The 18961-nt window shown below is 39.5% G+C and overlaps 1 protein-coding gene across 1 annotated transcript; it reads left to right on the plus strand.

The window, feature by feature from the left end:
* The first annotated feature begins 683 nt into the window (after window positions 1-683).
* On the plus strand, window positions 684-17780 carry abcc12 (ATP-binding cassette, sub-family C (CFTR/MRP), member 12). Its single transcript, XM_018697477.2, has 31 exons — window positions 684-832; window positions 1856-1912; window positions 2168-2319; window positions 2440-2586; window positions 2715-2862; window positions 3666-3902; window positions 4223-4396; window positions 5047-5194; window positions 6030-6178; window positions 6451-6558; window positions 6695-6928; window positions 7012-7083; window positions 7257-7381; window positions 8329-8401; window positions 9630-9833; window positions 10520-10654; window positions 10961-11057; window positions 11706-11756; window positions 12469-12567; window positions 12688-12791; window positions 13383-13565; window positions 13701-13927; window positions 14058-14195; window positions 14318-14507; window positions 14598-14687; window positions 14879-15068; window positions 15906-16065; window positions 16170-16248; window positions 16495-16608; window positions 16921-17085; window positions 17175-17780. The coding sequence occupies exons 2-31, from the start codon at window positions 1862-1864 to the stop codon at window positions 17265-17267; spliced, it is 4137 nt and encodes a 1378-aa protein (XP_018552993.1). The 5' UTR covers window positions 684-832; window positions 1856-1861; the 3' UTR covers window positions 17268-17780.
* The last annotated feature ends 1181 nt before the right edge of the window (window positions 17781-18961 follow it).

The raw sequence follows: 18961 nt of genomic DNA on the forward strand, positions 1-18961 counted from the left end.
TTCTGACTAGCCTCCTTCAGCATCAGTAAAACATTTTACAGCTGTCCAGGTGGCACATGACAGACAGGTATGGACAGGTAAGACACCTTTATTTTTTTCCCTAGACACTTAGTCAAACATTTATGTTAGAAAAATGTTGTAAAAGTTGTGATGTGAACTCAATAAGGTGAAATTTTACGCTGACACCATTTGGCTCAGTTATGGTTCTGGATCACCTGACTGCTCTTGTCATCAGCCACCAGCAGAGGGCAGTTTTTCACTCTTACCTGCCAAGACATTTATACTGTACACTTAGTTGCCATTGCATTCCAGCTTTTCATGACAATTCATTACTTGTCAGGGTCGCCAATAGCTCCAAACACACAAAGCAGTGCTGCTCACCGACTTATCTTTATAACTATGAACACTTCATCTAACCACTGGACCAGTGAAGCTGGAGCTTTATCTTCAGGTTAAGTGGCCTAATGCGGTTTGGTGAAGTTTTTCAGAATATTTGCATCCTTTTTGCAAAATTCAGTTTTGTCTGTGTGACATAAAAAACACACACTGGCATTAACTTGAAAATAAAAGTTAGTAAAAATCTATTAACCCATATTAAGTCCAAATAAGACAAAGACTTCCTACAGACAGAGACTTCCCCAAATTCTTATAAACCACACACACAGACCCCACACATAAAACACACATGCACACACACTCTACTGAGTGTGTGGGGACATTTACCTCTCAGCAGGGTGACCTTTGATCAATTGAGTTATATTATGTTGCTCCAGTGAAGGCGTCAGAGTCAGTGTTGCAGCTGCAGTGCGTCTTCTCTGTCCTCCACAAACAGGTATTTTTCTGTTTCATTGTTCTGTTTTCATTAGTTTCAGTCAGTTTTTTATCAGTCTTTTTTAGGTGTGTTTGAGTTCAGTTATATTGTTTGAGGTTATTTTCACTTTATCTAAGATTTAGCAAAAGTTAGTTCATTTTAAGGTAGCTTATTTAAATCAGATAAGTTTTTTATACACAAATTAAGTGTATGTAATACTTTTAAGGTCAAATTTTTTCAAATTTTTTTGGGGTTTAGCAGCGATGAAATGAATGATAGAGTCATAGCATAATAATTCCATGTTATAGCTGCAGATATGTGTAGTTGTCGTAAGTTTAAAATAGTTATATATTTCAAATATAGTGCTTGAATCTTCTTTTGTCTGTTTTTGTCTGAATTTTTGGGTGATGAGATGTATATTTTGAAATTATAGGAAATCCACAGACACAATTTTGGGAGTCATGTTATGTTATGTTGCGTCTCTCACATGCGCAGCAGGCGTGAAGCTCTCAGCGCAGTTTACATGGCACAGCTTCAATTCATCACTGTTAGAGTTGAGTTTAGAAACTCATCACGGGACGTGTGACAAAAGAGGTGTGTCACTGATCAGAGCTGTTCCATGAAAAGTTGTAAAGTGCTTCAGGAACTTTGACACAGTATGAATGGAGGTGAGAGGCAGATAGGAGGAAGACTTCTGTAATTCATTGACTCTGTATTTTCAGATGATACTTAGGAGGTATGAAAGAATGTGACCTGGCTATAAACACTCAAATAGATGACACTTTAGCATTGACATTCTTCTTCTTCTTCTTCTTCTTCTGGCATACACACTTGAACGCTTCAGGGATAGCTCTAAACAAATAATAATCTCATCATATGATTAGAAATGTTGAATAACACAATGATAGACTTTAGTTACTGTATCTTCTGTATCTGTATCTGGGGTCTGTATCTTGTAAACAAGGCTATAAACAATGTTTATACTTGAAATATTTTGTTGGCTGGTAAAATTGTGACTTTTCACGCTTGCTGCCCTCGGCGCAGGACAAAATGAAGACAGACGACTCTTTGGAGAAGAATGGTATTCGCGGAGTCTCTTTTGTAAGTACAGAAACAACAGCTTTCACCAGAACATTCCCGACCACTTCCCATGTTGCTTTCACTGCCTGAGATCTTTTCCTTGGCTATTGTTTCTCCTGCATCCTGTGTTTTTGTGGCAGATGTGTTTGATCTACTATTTGAGAATCTGTAGCTGGAATGAATTGACAAAAACCACACACACACACTCACACACTCACTCTCTGCTCTCTCAGTTTCTCTGTTCAACTCTGTCTCTTTTCATTTTGGACTCTTAAGGCAGAAGACAGTGTCAGATGGAAACGGGAATCCGAGGCTTCCAGTCCAGAACATAATGATCTGGACAACAGTGAAATACTCCACCCCTCCCCATTCAGAAAATACCACCAGAGCCTTCAGACCCTCAAACCCATCCGCTGGTCCTCCTCACAGTCAGTCTCACTGAAGACAGACTTTGTCTTTTTTCATTTTCTTCATCATCATTTGATAAATAATTCTAAGGTAACACAATACTTGGCAGAGCTTATATCAGATGATGTTTCTGTGTCTAGGTCTCACCCATTGGACAATGCAGGTTTCCTGTCCTTTACGACCTTTGCCTGGATGACCCCCATGATGTGGGCCATGTTCAGGAATAGGCTGGACGTGAACTCTCTCAACCTGTCTCCTATGGACGTAGCCACCACCAGTGGTGATAGGCATGGCACTTTTCTTGTTGATTCATGGCACTGCCACATTTCTCTGCTGTCATTTGATACAATTACAGCACATTTATAGACATTATATGTTCATCTCTGACTGTCCTGTGATTGTGTGTGTTGCTCAGGCTTCAGAGACTCTGGGAAGAAGAGGTGGAAAAGGTGGGTCTGGAGAAAGCCTCTATGGTTCGTGTGATCCTCCGCTTTCAAAGAACCAGGCTGATTCTGTCCGTCATGATTGGCATTCTTGCCATGGTGGCTGTATTTCTGGGTCCGGTGAGTGGGGAAAAAAACAATGGTAGAAGAAGTATTTTGATCTTTTACTTAAGTAAAACAGCCAATATAACACTGTGAAAATACTCCACTACAAGTAACGTCCTGCTTTTGTTAAAGTACAAGGTATTATCAGCAAAATGTACCATTTAAAGTTTCAAACAGTCATTCAACTGAAACCACCTGGAACTACTAACATCTCATAGACATGTAAAACGTGACAAGAACAAGCTCCATGTGGACACTTGTTTAATCTTTAACAGTGCACTAAGTGTAACCCTAACTATAGCTGTCAGACAAATATAATGGAGTAAAAAAATTACAGTTTTGTTTAAGATTTAGTAGAGTAGAAGAACAAAGTCATATACTTCTAATGTTGTTATAATGTTATAAATTGTGAATTTGGAAATTAAAGCAAACAATGTAGCCTAGTCTTTATGGCTGACATCACAAGGGTTTTGTGAGTTATAAACCTTTGCAAAGCCCGGAGTTACCAGAGAAGACTGACCAGAGAAGAATAATGCAGAGTATATGTTCTGGCATGCTTTTAATATTGGCAGAAAAAAACTACTGTGTTTAAGTTGTATACAGCTAAACCTACTATTTACTGGTATTTCTTTGATGTTAATCTAAGACACAGTAAATGCAACAATCATTCCCTGACCCAATGTTACTTTTAAACATTACCTATGTTACAAGCACACAATAATCTACAACAACATCTGTCTGTCCGTCATCCAGGTCATGTTTATCTCTTCTTGAATACAAAACCAGTACTGTTCAAACTGCTCTGTCTCTGTCCTCAGGCTGTTCTGGTCTATAAGATCTTAACCTATGTCGAAGACCCAGGGACGTCTTCAGTGACCTATGGTGTTGGTCTGTCTTTGGGACTGTTCACCTCGGAGTTCTTCAAAGCCTTCCTAATGTCCTTGCTTTGGGCGGTGAGCCTGCGCACAGCTGTCAGACTGAAAGGTGCCTTCTCCTCGATGGCCTTTCAGAAAGTCATCTCTCTGCGGGCGCACAGCAACATTTCAACGGGAGAGGTACACGCTGCTTTACATATAGGAGGTTTAATGCTTATTTAATGCAGTGTGCTCATATTTCTCTGGGAGAGATATTATATTATTTAATGAATGCTTTGTGCTTTGTGCACATATAATTTGTGTTATTGAAGACTTAGCACAATGCCCTTCTTGAATAATGTATTTTGTTACAGCAGTAGTGGTGGTAGCAGTTGTAGCGAAAGCTTTTATAGCTTTCTACAGCTTTTTCATAAATATCCTTTGGAACTCACCTGCACTGACGTAGTTCAAGCATCTTGTAATCCTGTCAGTCTCTCTCTCTCTGTGTCTCTCCCTTCCAGATGATTAATGTTTTGACCAATGATGGCCACAGATTATTTGAGGCAGTATTGTTTGGGAGCTTTATGCTGGCTGTCCCGGTGCTCTTAATTGTGTGCATAGTATATGCCTGCTTTGTTCTGGGCTACACCGCGCTGACTGGAGTTGGTACCTACCTCATCTTCATCCCTGTACAGGTCTGTGCAATAGAAACTGCACACATAGTTCATAAATAGACATATTCTTGGACGCAGTGTAAATTAAATGATTTAGATTTTATTGGGTAATGCAATTAGCAAAAGGTAGAAACAAATAGAGCAAACAAGCAATACATTAATTCAGAATGGTCCAGTATAGACAGTGACTTAAGGTCTACTTGATGCTGTATAAAGAAAAGTTATAGTCATAATTTTGTGCAGGCAAAAATGTAGACTAGTCTAAGACATCTTAACTATATTATACAATTATTATTGTCCCAAATAGTCTCCCATTAGTGTGCATTTCCTGTTATCCTGTCCAACACTGAACTAAAGTATATAGTATTTAAAGGCACTGAAACACACAGCATCTAATATAAAGCCAGTATGTCTAATTTCAGAAATGCAACACAACTGTAGTTTATGGAAACAAGGACAATACATCACAAAATTTGTGGTTATGTAACTTCTGTGCCTCACCTCTCTGCAAAACAATTTCCTGCAGTTTAATTAGTTACTACAAGGCTAATATTTTATAGCATGCATCATCTAGTATTTGGCTGGCTAACTCAGCCACAAAGGCACCTCTAAACATGGTATCATTTGTTGTTTGCTGTCATTGATTTTTTTTATATTTTTTCTGCTTCCAGTTTTTCTTGGCCAAAGTCATTAACATTTTCAGATGGAAGGCCATGTTGCTAACAGACAGCCGTGTTCGCACAATGAATGAGATTCTCAACAGCATCAAACTTATCAAGATGTACGCCTGGGAAGATTCATTTGAGAAGAAGGTTGCAGGTATGAAATTACACAGCTGCATGTTGACTTTGTCCTCCAGAGAAGTTTTTAATCTTACCTGTATATAAAATATCAGGGACACAATTTATGCCAACCACTCTGTGTTTGAAGGGAAAAAGGGGGCATGTATTTGGAAATCAGGCGGTCAGTGGAAATTGACAGCGCAGATGGTGAGGCAGTTTAATTAAGACAATATATTCAAATGACTTTTTTGTTAGTTTTTCACGTGACCATGCTGCCAGAGGCACCAGATGTCGAAGATGAGACTGCAGCTGCCGCACACTCTCTCACACCCTGTGCAGCGATGTGCTTGTTTTACACTTTTAAAGCTGCTGTAGCCAAGGTCTCATTTGTTTGTGCCACCACCGCTAAAACCACAAATTTACACATAACGATTTTCTGACCTCTGCATCAATCTCAATATCTTCATAGACATTCACAATACATTTTGTTTATTAATTCATTTATGGTCAGTTGTGGGATTGCAGCAGTTATGGGGCTCATCCTCATATGCACATTTTCCAGTTGATCATGATTTATAATGGTTAAATGACATACAGTGTACTGTATGTGTGTGTCTATTTTGTTTGCATATTTAAATGCTTTTAAGAGAAATTATTGTAATATTTTAAATATCTTCATAGTGTAACTATCTTTTTAGCTGCTTTGGACCAAATAACATATCCCCCAGTTGCTACAGTGAAGGTACCCTGGCTAACATGTGTTGAGTCTGAAAGGAGTTGGAAGCTCAGCAGTTTTACAAATAATAAATAAATAAATAAATAAATAAATAAATAAAAATTTCTTCTCCAAATATCTGATGTATCTCTTTCAGACTTAAGGAAAAATGAGAAGAAAAAGCTGCAGATGGTCAGTTACATCCAGAATATTAATACCAGCATCACCAGCATCATCCCCACCCTCGCCACCGTTCTCACCTTCGTGGTGCACACAACGCTGCGCTTAAGCCTCAACACATCTGACGTGAGTTCCATTATAACCTTCATGATTTAAGTGGTTAATACAGGTGTTTCTGTAAGTCTAACTGCAAGTATTTGTATGTGTGAGACATCAAATGTATGCTGAGATGATTATCTTTCAGAATTGTCACCAGTTATTTGTGATGGGTGCGCCTGCTTCCTTCCTTCCTCTTTGTGCTCACACCAAACCAGGGCAGGCCACAGACCATTAGAGCATTATAGTGCAGTATATGACCAGTGTTGTGTGGTGTTTAAGCATCACTCCGTTACTTTCAGGCCTTCACCACCATCGCCATCTTCAACTCCATGAGGTTCTGCCTGGCTCTGCTGCCTCTGTGTGTGAAGGCTCTGGCTGAGGCTGCTGTGTCAGTGGCACGACTCAGGGTATGTATGTTCACAGTTTGCCACTGCAACCTTAAATATCATCATTCATTGTACATGTTACTGTTGTAATTAAAATCTCAATTTTAAAAACATTTAAAAAAAAAACTCTTCTGAATACAATGTGTGGCTCTTTCAGAAAATAATGATGATCCAGAATCCAGAGCCATACCTGATGCAGAGGAAAGACAGCGACTCAGCCATAGTGATGAAAAATGCAACACTTTCCTGGACCAAAACAGCCAGCAAACAGCCAGCCCCCGAGCCCAGCACAGACAATGGAGTGAAGGGACACAAGGTGGACGAGGTGTCCCAGAATGAGAAGACTGAAACCTTGCCAGCGCTGAGAAACATCTCCTTCACACTGCCTAAGGTGTGCTTTACCACTGATCAGGATAAATGAGTTTACCTAGATTGGACTACAGAGAAATTTATAATCTGTTTTATTTTTGTAAGGGCAACCTGCTCGGTGTCTGTGGGAATGTGGGAAGTGGAAAGACGTCGCTGATTTCAAGCATTTTGGAACAGGTTTATCTTGTTTCCCCTTTATTCTCTTGATTTTTGTCATCTTTATTGGCTTATATTTTATTGCCCGCCATTCTGCAATGCAGATGTTACACAAATTAATGCTCCTGATTTGCATTATGCTATCTCTAAGCTAGTTTACTTATAGTGTTTGTATCATCATCTTGGTATTTCAGATGCATCTTCTTCAGGGCTCCATCGCAGCAGACGGATCATTTGCCTACGTTTCCCAGCAGGCCTGGATTTTCCATGGAACTGTTCAGGAAAACATCCTAATGGGGGAACCTTTTGACCAGGCCAAGTAATTAATCTCTTAACCCAAATATATTATTGTTACAGATTATAAGTAACTTGACCTTTGAGTATGGAAACAGTAGGAAGTATTTGTATTTACAGAGATACCGTTTTTGATGTTAATGTTTTACCACTGTTCCTCATGGCCACACTGACACAGACTATAAACACGAGGCTTGACTGTCTCTTTTTTTCTTTTGAGAAATTTTTAACTCATAGAAAGCTCCTCTTATCTTTGTGAGCTCACATCTGGCAAGGTAGTCAAACAAGAGCAGAGGTCCTCCGTATTATCTAACAGGATTATCATTGGAAAGTCACTCCAGATGGCGAGAACCAAGACTGCTGACCCATGCACAGCATTTAATGAGTCAAGTCACTTGGGTGGCATTTATGATGTGGTTGCTCATTACAGCTGGGCTGCAGCCACCACTATGCATGAAGTAAACACTGTAGGAAGATAGCGATAGACCCTGACTGGAAAAAAAAAAAAAAAAAAAAAAAACATAGAGTATTGTATTTTCTTTTCAACTTTCTAACATGTGCATTGTGTGTGTATCCACAGAAACAGTCAAATCAGAAGTATAGTTTGTTCCCGCATTACTTCTCATAATCTGCCAGAGACAGTGTGTCTGAGCATGTCTGCAGGAGTTGCATACAATTTGCCTCTTATTCACATAGCATGAAATGTATAAAAATTAGTAGCAACCACTGCAAATGTTTACTGCATGTGTTAAACATTCAATACAGAATCTTAAATTTTCTAAAAACAGTTTTTCAGATGTTTCTCAACATATTTAAACAGATGTTTCTCCAAAATGGCACATCCCATTTTAATCATGTTTTATTAATAACTAAATTGAGTGAAATGACTGAATCATGTCTTGAAAATGCCTCTGTTGAATACACTGGACTTGGCTGTCAGAGAATAAACAGTCTTGCTTTGATTCTTCACAGATACGACAGAGTTGTGGATGTCTGTAGTCTCAGAACTGACCTGAAAATCCTCCCATATGGTGATCAGACAGAGGTAGGAGCTCTCCCTCATACACTGAGCTATCAAAACTGGCTATTGTTTTTAATGCACTTTAACCATTTCTTGAGTGTAAGAGAATGACATCCTCTGTAGTGAGGTAAGAAACCTCCTGTGGACACAATACCAACAATTCAATACTAAAAAGTAGCTCTAGCACTCTTAATTATATCAAAAAGACATTGTGGCGGCAATTGGCCTGTTAGTTAGCCCTCTTTTTGTGAAGACCCATAATAATTCAGAAGCTTCTCTAGTCTTTTTCCCATGCTAGAGTACTTGTCTGTGGCTGGGAGTGAGTAATGAAAAATGCTCATTGTCTCAAGTTATAGTTTTACAATGTCACAAGCGTCTCTCCCTTTTATAGTCAAGTCTAAAGTCACGTTTAAGGTTACATGAGTGAAGGTGAGTTCACAAGTGCTGTACATTGTCCTTAACGTGAATGTCATTTAATGACACATTATGGTGAAAATGTTTTACTTCAGTTAAAGCTTCAGTGATTCAAGGATAGTGTTGGTGTTGATCTCTTACCAAATGACTCACAGTGCAAACTAACTGCGTCAATATCACTTAACAAAAAAAAAAAAAAAACTTTTTTAGGTGTTTCCTTGTGAACAGCAGCCACCTCATAGAAATCTGTTGTAGTTTAAGTTAAGACAACAAAAACATGATGCTCTATTATCAGCATGTAGCATTCAAGCTGATTATTTAGCCTGCAGCCACCCAAACACATGACTTTGAGAAGTCAGTGTTTGTTTTTCTACTATTTATTTTTATTGAAACATTAGTTGGAACAGTCAATGATCAGCTTAGCTTTTTTCTCTCTTTGCACAGCTTTAAAGGCCATTGAACCGTGTCTTTCTGATAATTACTGTATATTTTTGATCCCAAAGTTGTTTTGGATAGCATCTCAGTTCAAAAAAATAAAAACAAATAAACAAACTATGCAATGCCAACCATGTTACTTTAACACTATTTTCTACTGCAACACTTGGATGAAGTGAAAATAAAAGGATCTAAGGATACAGATCATTTCCTGTGCAAAGTATAAGTTTACAAAAACAATGTCTTGCATGGTAGAGAATTGCATGACATGAATCAAAAATAAACTGATGCTTCTGAGCACTTTCCTGTTTTTACTGTCAGTTTCCTCCTGCACTTGTCTCCTTATTTTTTATTTAATTTATTGTACATTGTCATAGTAGTTTTTTGTCTGTGTTGTTGGCAGATTGGCGAGCGGGGGCTCAATCTTTCGGGGGGGCAGAAGCAGAGGATCAGCCTCGCCAGAGCTGTCTACTCCAACAGGGACATCTTCCTCCTTGACGATCCGCTGTCTGCTGTCGATGCCCATGTGGGGAAACATATCTTTGAAGAATGCATTAAGAAGCAGCTCCAGGGAAAATCCATCATATTAGTTACACACCAGCTCCAGGTAGGACAATAGTGTAGACACTGCTTTATTCTTCAGCAGACACTGAATCCCAAACAGCTTATTAATAATGAAAGAACACATTTTGGGAAATAAACTTATTCACCTTCTCACCATGAGTTAGATGAAAACATCGATATTTCTCTCATGTCTGTATGCTAAATATGAAATTACAGCCAGCAGCCGATTAGCTTAGCTTAGCACAATAACAGGACACCAAAGAGTAAAATCAACAAGATGTAATTTTACAGAGGGGTTATGCACGGGACAATTTTTTGTCCTGGAGCAGTGACTTTGTGAAGACTTGTAATCACTTTGAGGTTTCCAGAAAAGCAGTGGAGACTCAGTAAAAAAGGGTGAATATGCATATTTTTCAGCAAACATTCAAGCCTGTCTCTACTTACAGTATATTCTGGGAAAGTGAGGGTTTTAACATTGATAATTACATATTTAAAATCATTCAATCAGAAAATAAAATACTTCCTGCTGTAGTAAATCACACATCAAGAACTGGTGTCTGATTACTGCCGCTATCTCATGCTCTTATGTAGTCACTCTAGATAAGAGTGTTTGCCAAATGCCATAAATATGCTTGTAGATGAAACTGCTGTTTAGACTGTGTTGTGGAGCTGAGGCCAAAGTGCTGAGATGGTTTTGTTGACATGGTTTTCCTCGCTTGTGCTCTCTAGTATTTGGAGTTCTGCGATGACATCCTGGTTCTGGAGGATGGGGAGGTCCGGGAGGCTGGAAACCACCAGGCCCTGATGGATGCCAGTGGACGCTACGCTCAGCTCATCAGCAACTATCAGATGGAACAATCCAAAGTAAGATTGTCACAAAACCATCAGTATAACACTTTGATTTACTGTAGCTGTAATGTTTCCTCACTGTCTTACCAGCTGTAAGACCTTTTCACCAGTTTGTTATTGTTTTACTAGCTTCTTTATTGTTTTACTAGTTTACTAGTTCCATAATTTCAGTTATGATATGGGCGATCATTTCCAGTATTGCTGGTGTATTATTTGAAAGCTGTGCCTCAGACATGGAGATATTTCAGGTTTACATTATGCAGGAATGTGTTTTAAGTATCTGTTCAGCAGTATGGCTGTGTTTTTGTTTATTTTCCACAGACTCAGAAAGAGGAGGAAGAAGCATCCCCTCAAGACACTGCCCAGTTAAAGGAGGTTGAGCTAAGAGATCGCACAGGCAGTGGGGTAGTGAACCCAGGTAGGGAAATCAGGGAAAAATGTTTCTTAGTGTAACAACCAAAGAAAATGTATATTTTGTGATGCCTTAATGTGATGGAGTTCATCACAGAGTTTAGGACAAGGACGCAATAATCACTAAGAGGTGTTGCACACTCTGTTATAACTGTTGGAAATAAACCCATAAAAGCAGTTTAATCAGAATATAGGCATAGGAAACTCTTAGGATACACAGAACTTATTGCTTTACTCTTGGCACCGTTTCCTGTGGAGCAAAGTGTCATCACACACACATCAATTTTACAATATTTAACCATGAGCAGGTGAAAGGTAGCACTGGCAATCCTGCATTCAGGTAACAAAGGGACAATGGTGACAAAAGGTCAGTGAGAGCAAAGCTTTATAAAACAATACCAGACAGGGCAACAAGTCTACAATCCTGAGTGCCAATATACTGGTATTATTTTATTATTTGGGAGTTTTTCTGTGTGTGTATGAGAGCCTAAAGTAGGGAAATTTTCTGTCATTTTATTTATACTTCCTCCAACATCCAGCTACATTTCCGTCTGCTCGCTGAACCAGCACAGGAGAAAGTTATGTCAGATCCTTTGTGGTAAATGGCAGTGGGAGTGTGAACAGCAAAATGACTCACATCTGTGCTTCCTTTCAGCATTTGACATGTCAGATGAAAAGGATGATGGAACAACAGCTGACCAGAGATGTAAGTCTACAAAGCTCACTCATGTAAATTGGGGTTCAGATGTGATAGTCCACACACATGTGGAATTCAGGCTCATAATTTACATACATAGCAACATAACCTAAAAGATGAAGGGTGTGTAAGTGAAGCGGTCTCAACAGAAGTGCCTGTTGAACGTTGAACAGCTTCAGAAACTCCCCTCTCCCCACACCTTTCTGACACAGGAACTGTGAGCTGTGTCTGACAATCTATTTCATTTCCCAAACCCAAAAATCAAAAATTCACCCAATGACACTTAATGCAGTGACTGGCCAGGTTTGTGGAGGTGAGCAAGTAAGCAGGGTTTGAACTTTTCAAGACACAAACATTTCTGTCACTTTTCACGTTTACAGGAAACGAGTACAAAATACACATCTATTGGGACTTCTTGCTAAGCCTCACCTGGCCTCAAGTGTATATCCTGAGCTATTACTGTAGAAATACTGCACCAGATTTTAAAATGCAGACAGGCGGCTTAAACATTAACATACTAATGTCTGTATAAATGTGATCCTTCTGTGGACATTGAATTTCCACTGTTGTGAATGTAGTAAAAGTCTAGGTGACAGGATCTTCACTGAAGTTAGTGCGCATTTTCACATATATATTAACAGTCCAGTTAGTCAGGACACATGCTGATGCAAATGAAAATCACTTCACTGTGCCTCTATAAAATCATTTTCTTCCTCATAAGCTGCTGTCAAGACTGAGGATCAGCTGGTCAGTCAGGAATCCTCCTCAGAGGGCGCCATCTCCTGGAGAGTTTACCATCAGTACTGCCAAGCAGCTGGAGGTCTGATACAACACATACATACACATACACACATGTGTCGACATGAATCTGTGCAATAAGACACAATTCACACATAGCACATCCTGCCTGATGGTGTTTGGTGTGACTTTGCTGCTGCAGGCTACATCATCACCTTCCTCACCATCCTGACCATCGTCCTGATGATTGGATCCACAGCCTTCAGCAACTGGTGGCTCAGCTTTTGGCTGGGGCAGGGTGATGGGGTGAGAATCACATCTCTGTCTCTCTCTCTCTCTTTCTCTCTCTCTCTTTCACACACATCCCCACACATGCACGAATAAAAACTTTTCGACAGTCCCGGTTGAAGTCTGAGTGTGTTCTCAGTGAGTGTGTGATCTCCCACAGCTGGAGACAATAAAGATTGTTACATGCTCTGTCAGGCATGTTGTTTGGACAGTCTGAGAGAAGTGAAAAGTTCTCTTTACACAACCTCTGTTACCCAGTGTTTTTTCAAAGCTAACAAGCAAACAGCAGCACACTTTTCTTGCAGTGGTTGGTCAGGTGTGCACAGCTTGAAGTGACCTACAAATTCAGTTTTTTTTACACATGAACTCACTGTCCATGTTTACTGCTGAACCACAGCAAATGTCTATGTTGGCAGCGATAGAGGTGAACAGAGCACACAGAACAGGTGGGACCAAAAACCTGAAAATTAGCAACTTTTGCACAACAGTGCGGTCAGATCTAAATTTTTTCTATTTTATTACTCAGTATATTTATTTAGTTCCTAGCTCAGCTCAACTTTACCTGGTCCTGGTCTCCACTAACATCATATTTTCTCTGTTCTGTCTCAGACATCCAATCAGACAAATTCAAACCATGGGGACATCTCACAAAACCCAGACCTGCACTATTACCAGCTGATTTATGGCGTTATGGTGGTTGTCACGGTGATACTTGCCATCATCAAGTGCTTCTTCTACACTCACGTCACCTTGCATGCTTCCTGCAAACTCCACAACACCATGTTCAAGAGGGTACAGTGGAAGGGCTGATCTCAAGCAGTCTATATAACATCAAACATTTAAACGTTAGCATTTTAATAGAAGATTATAATGTTTACTCATCACAAGTAAATTAGATTTTTTTTTTTTTTTTTTTCCCTTTCTCAGATCGTCGACAGTCCCATGAGTTTCTTTGACACGACACCGACAGGCCGTATCCTCAACCGCTTCGCTAAAGATCAAGAGGAGGTGGACACTGTGCTTCCCCTCCACATGGACCCTTTCATGCAGTTTTCTCTCATGGTCACATTCACAATTATCATCATCTCATCCGTCTTCCCGCCCATGCTCATAGCCGTGATTGTCATGGGAGCTTTGTTCACCCTCATTCTCTTGTGAGTTCATACTGGTTGAGTCTAAACTTGATTAAATCAGCTGCTACAGGGACTGTGGGAAATGGTTGCAATTTACCAGATTTCCATGGAAACTGCCACATGTCTTAAATTAGTTGTGACTTCTGTGCAGTGTGTTCCAGAGGAGTATCCGTCAGATGAAGAAGATGGAGAACATCAGTCGCTCTCCCTGCATCTCTCTTACCACCTCCATGCTGCAGGGCCTCAGCACCATTCATGCCTACAACATCAGAGACAGCCACATAAAACTGTAAGATTCCTCCATTCCTTTTGAAGAGGTGCTGTCTTGTCACAGTATCCGATCTTGGTCTTGTTGATAGTTAATCTAAGGTGGTGCTCACAAAACCTGACCTGTCTAATGCCATGTTGTAGGTTCAAGTACCTGAACGACATCAACTCCAACCACTATTTACTCTTTCACTCTGGAACACGTTGGCTCTCCTTCTGGCTGGACTTCATGGCTGCGACCATGACCTTGTTGGTGGCTCTGTTTGTGGTGCTCAGCAGCAACGATTTCATCAGTCCAGCCTTGAAAGGCCTGGCAATGTCCTACACCATACAGGTAAAGTCGGACAGAAAATTCATTGATGTTTAGTTTATTTTTCAAGGACACAGTGAAAGTGTGTTTACAGAATGGTTGTGTGTTTTCCAGTTGACAGGCATGCTTCAGTACGTAGTCAGGCAGGCGACAGAGGTGGAGGCGAGGTTCAACTCGGTGGAGCGGTTACTGGAATACATCACGGTCAGACCCTAGACTTCTTTGTCTCTGAAAAATAATGACAGATTACGCACAGTCCATCTGTTTGTCTTGATCCTCCTGAGACTGTCCATTGTTGAAGCTGTTTATTTTCTTTGCTTTTTTACCAAAGAGGCCATAAAGTTCCATACAGCTGATCTCCCTGCCTCAAACTAATTACTGTTAACTGTGTGTAGAGTTGCAAGCCTGAGGCCCCCAGACACATTAAAGAAGCTAAAATCCCAGAGGACTGGCCAAAGAGTGGAGCCATCACCTTCCAGGACTATAAGATGAGGTACAGAGAGAATACACCCATTGTCCTGAATGGACTCAATATCCCAATCCGAGCTGGAGAGAAGCTGGGCATTGTGGGAAGGACGGGCTCTGGTAAGACCATGACTCCAGCAGTTGTTAGTCATAACTTTTTTCCGACAGGTGGGATTTAGTGTAAATGGACAATTTGGACACAATAATGATTAACTGAAGATGCTGTTGCTAATTATCATAGAGCTGAATTCTGAACAGTCCTAAATTCACACTGAATTTTATACAGTTTTGAGATATTGTGACAACATGTTCAGTGCAATATTCAGTTACAGAGTGATTGGAAGGATTAGTTGAATACATCATATGACATAATAAACATACATGCAGTAAATTAATAAACTTCTGAATTCTACATTGATGATCATTTGTCTTTTACAAGGCATATTTGACAATCCTGTGTAGCAGCAGCATCTTTGGGTCTAAATGTGCAGTGACACTGTTATTTCAATAGAAATAACAAATGGTTGATAAATGTGGAGTATGATTAATTTCAATGCTTAGATAATATGCACAGAAATAAATCATGAACTGCCAGTTACCTTGCAGGAGTTGCATTGTGCAAATTTTATATTAATTAGGTCAAATTTTATCATTATGATTATTTTTCTGCCTCAGATTTATGAAATGTTTAACAGGTGTTGGCCATGCTCTGACGAAAAACATAATTATAAACTGTTAACCATCTGGTTCCTTCAGCTTTCGCTCAGGAGAAAAAATCAGCCTTTAAACTAGAAAGAAATAATGATTTGACATCATCTATCATGATAATTATCGTTACTGACTGAAATGATAGTTTTTATCTTGATAACACTCAGCCCTAATTGTATGGTGCTGAGGGAAACCTCTCTAAACAATTAGTGTTGCTGTGCTTAATAACTCTCTGCTTTGTGTCTGTAGGGAAGTCCTCCTTAGGCGTGGCTCTGTTCAGGCTGGTGGAGCCAGCTGCAGGAACCATCTTGATAGATGGAGTGGACATTATGTCCATTGGGCTGCAGGATCTGCGCAGCAAGTTGTCCATTATCCCTCAGGATCCTGTGTTATTCATTGGCACAGTCAGGTAATCTTAGCTAACCCTTTAGCTAACTCCACCAAACTTTCTGTTCACACACAAATGGTCGATAAATGTTCTGTTCACACTGATGATCTTTATGTTTTCTACAGATACAACCTAGATCCCTTTAATAACTACACAGATGAGGAGATCTGGGCAGCACTGGAGAAGACATACATGAAGGACTCGGTATGATACCAGTACATCATGAAGCACAGTGTATTTACAGTTTTATTACAGTGTGTGGCCATTGAGCCAGACCAACTGTTGCCAACCAAGAAGTTAAAGTGGTATTTCTCTTCTCATGTAACCCTCTCCAAAATGTTAAACTATTTCTTTAATGTGCTGTTTGATCACTCTCCGTCTAGTATGTCATGTAGACGTTGTAGTTGCAGTAGTAAAAGTAATGTTGTGATTGTTGTTGTATTTCATCAGATCTCCAGACTGGAGGAGAAGCTCGATGCACCGGTGATGGAGAATGGAGAGAACTTCTCTGTTGGAGAAAGACAACTGATGTGTATGGCTAGAGCGCTACTTCGTAACTCCAAGGTTTGTACATGTATCTGCCCCTTACTCATTTGTATTTGCACACTTGACAATTTTAGTGCAACTGAAGTTCTGTCAATGTGCCACAACTGCTTGTGATCTCTTTGTTCACATTTACATTGACTCCCTCACCACAACCAGTAATGTTTGGTCATGATTCATGCGCTGCTCTTAACTGTTTTGTTCAGTTCTACAAATCAAAGTGTGGAACTGAAACTAATCCCCACTCCACTCCCAAACCTTTTCTGTTGTATGCCAACTCTTACTCTCACAAACCACCTCCTTTATCCACACTAACTGTCCCTCCTCTGACAGATCATTCTGTTGGATGAGGCAACAGCCTCCATCGATGCAGAGACAGACACTCTGATCCAGAACACCATCAAAGAGGCCTTCCAGCACTGCACCATGCTCACCATTGCCCATCGTATCAACACTGTGATGCACGCAGATCGTATTCTGGTCATGGACAATGGAGAGGTAAAAAAAACAAACAAAACACAAACACACAAAGATTAAGTTTATTTAATCCTTGAACCTGCTCCGATGATGTGTGTTGTGTCTGACAGGCGGCAGAGTTAGACCACCCAGATGTGCTGAAGCAAAGACCAGACTCTCTGTTCGCCTCCCTCCTGACAGCTGCTAACACCATGAGCACTTGAACCACAGACGACCTGTGACACCAAAGCACAACTGCACAGCAGCAACTGTAACATTATGATAATTATTCATTTACACACCCATATCTTAATCAGTATTCTCACATTATAATCTGGACAGGTGTGCTGGTATCTGATGTGACAGACGAGATGGTTTAATATTAATACAGAGAAAGACAAAATGTAGTTTTTCACCTTTCAAACAGTCTAAATAGCGCTACATGTGCCTCTCTGTCATCTAAAACAGATATATGGACATTGTTTTTCATGTCTTTCATGACAGTGGATCGATCTGCCATGTTTATTTAAAACCTATTATTTATTGATTTTCTATGTCTTTGCAAACCACAATATGTGGAGTTTCAATCTGCCATGTGAATATGCACTACATATGTTTTTTTTATCATGTTAAAGAACTGTATATAGAAAATGTAACTCATGTCACATTAACAGATTACAGACAAACAGATACAGTGGTAATAAATCAGTGAAATTTGTAAGTTTCTATCACTCAAACTGTGTGCTGTATTTTAATTGTGCAATTACACGTTTTTATTTTTCCACATCATCCCCCATAATTTGCATTTTAAAACTACCAGGCAAATTAAAGCTCAGTGTTGCCCATTGCTTATTTTTACATGCTTTACGGCTGCCTATTTTGCATTAGCAGTTCTTGTATTTTCACCAGTTGACCCAGCGCCCTCTCTCCACTTCTTATCCACCTCTGACTGAAGGGAGAGGGGCGATGACTAATGCTCTCTAGTTTTGCAAAGTCAGTGAATTTATTCAAGGGTCAGTTCAGAGAGAAAGTTTGCTATTACAGCTGTGCCTCTTTTAAAAGAGAATTTCACACACACAGGCATCAAATCCAGCCACTGTCTTCTGCTGTGAAATCCAATTAAGGCATGACATTCCTTTCAGCTTTGGTTATTGTGTTTTAGTGGTGGGGTCTCGAACTCAGTCTGCTCTCTCAATCCATTCTTTATCTCTCCGCTCTCAATCCTCTCACATTCCACTCATGATAAAAACCAGGGGGATACACAATATACATATTTATATATAAATAATCTTTACACATAAAAAAAGCATGTTAAGAGCTCATCTAATAAGCATTTCATGCTCAAGCTGGTCTCTTGATGAATAGAAACTCACCTTAGGAAGAAGGAAGAACCATAACCACAATATATATAATATAATAATATATGTTTATTTCTTAATTTTAACTTTTATACAGATCATAACAGTGATTAAAAACATTAATGACATTCTGTTCAGCTGATGCAGCACAGGGAACCCATAAACTCACAAAAGGGCAAAGTTTAACCCTGATTTTTTTTTGTTTGTTTGTTTTGTTTTAATTCACAATAATACTGTTTTGAAGCATGTCTAAATTGATGCATTAATTTCAATGCAGGTCTAAAGTGTGCGCTTAAGATGTACAGTGTACGGAGATTCCAAAAACTGGAATTAGATTAAATATTGAGCATTGAGCATAAAATGTGTTTAGGATATTACTTGTAATATTTATAATAAATGCTGCTCAGTAAAAATATGACTCTTGTTAAACTGTTAAATTGTCAAAGACAGTGACACTAGTGTGCATGTAAAAGTACAGACTGTGTTGCTGATGATATAACGAGAGTTTGTGTGAAGTTTAAAATAAAATATAACATTATTACGAACAATAAAAATGTCAA

Source organism: Lates calcarifer, linkage group LG2, assembly GCF_001640805.2.
Source record: "Lates calcarifer isolate ASB-BC8 linkage group LG2, TLL_Latcal_v3, whole genome shotgun sequence".
Classification (NCBI taxonomy): Eukaryota; Metazoa; Chordata; class Actinopteri; family Centropomidae; genus Lates; species Lates calcarifer.

Excerpts from the sequence above, each read along its gene's own strand:
- abcc12 (XM_018697477.2), top strand. The coding sequence starts at position 1,862 with ATGAAGACAGACGACTCTTTGGAGAAGAATGGTATTCGCGGAGTCTCT. Across the intron at positions 11,058-11,705 it reads CAGTGGGGTAGTGAACCCAG|CATTTGACATGTCAGATGAA; the intron begins GTAGGGAAATCA and ends GCTTCCTTTCAG. Across the intron at positions 13,928-14,057 it reads TTGTTCACCCTCATTCTCTT|TGTGTTCCAGAGGAGTATCC; the intron begins GTGAGTTCATAC and ends ACTTCTGTGCAG.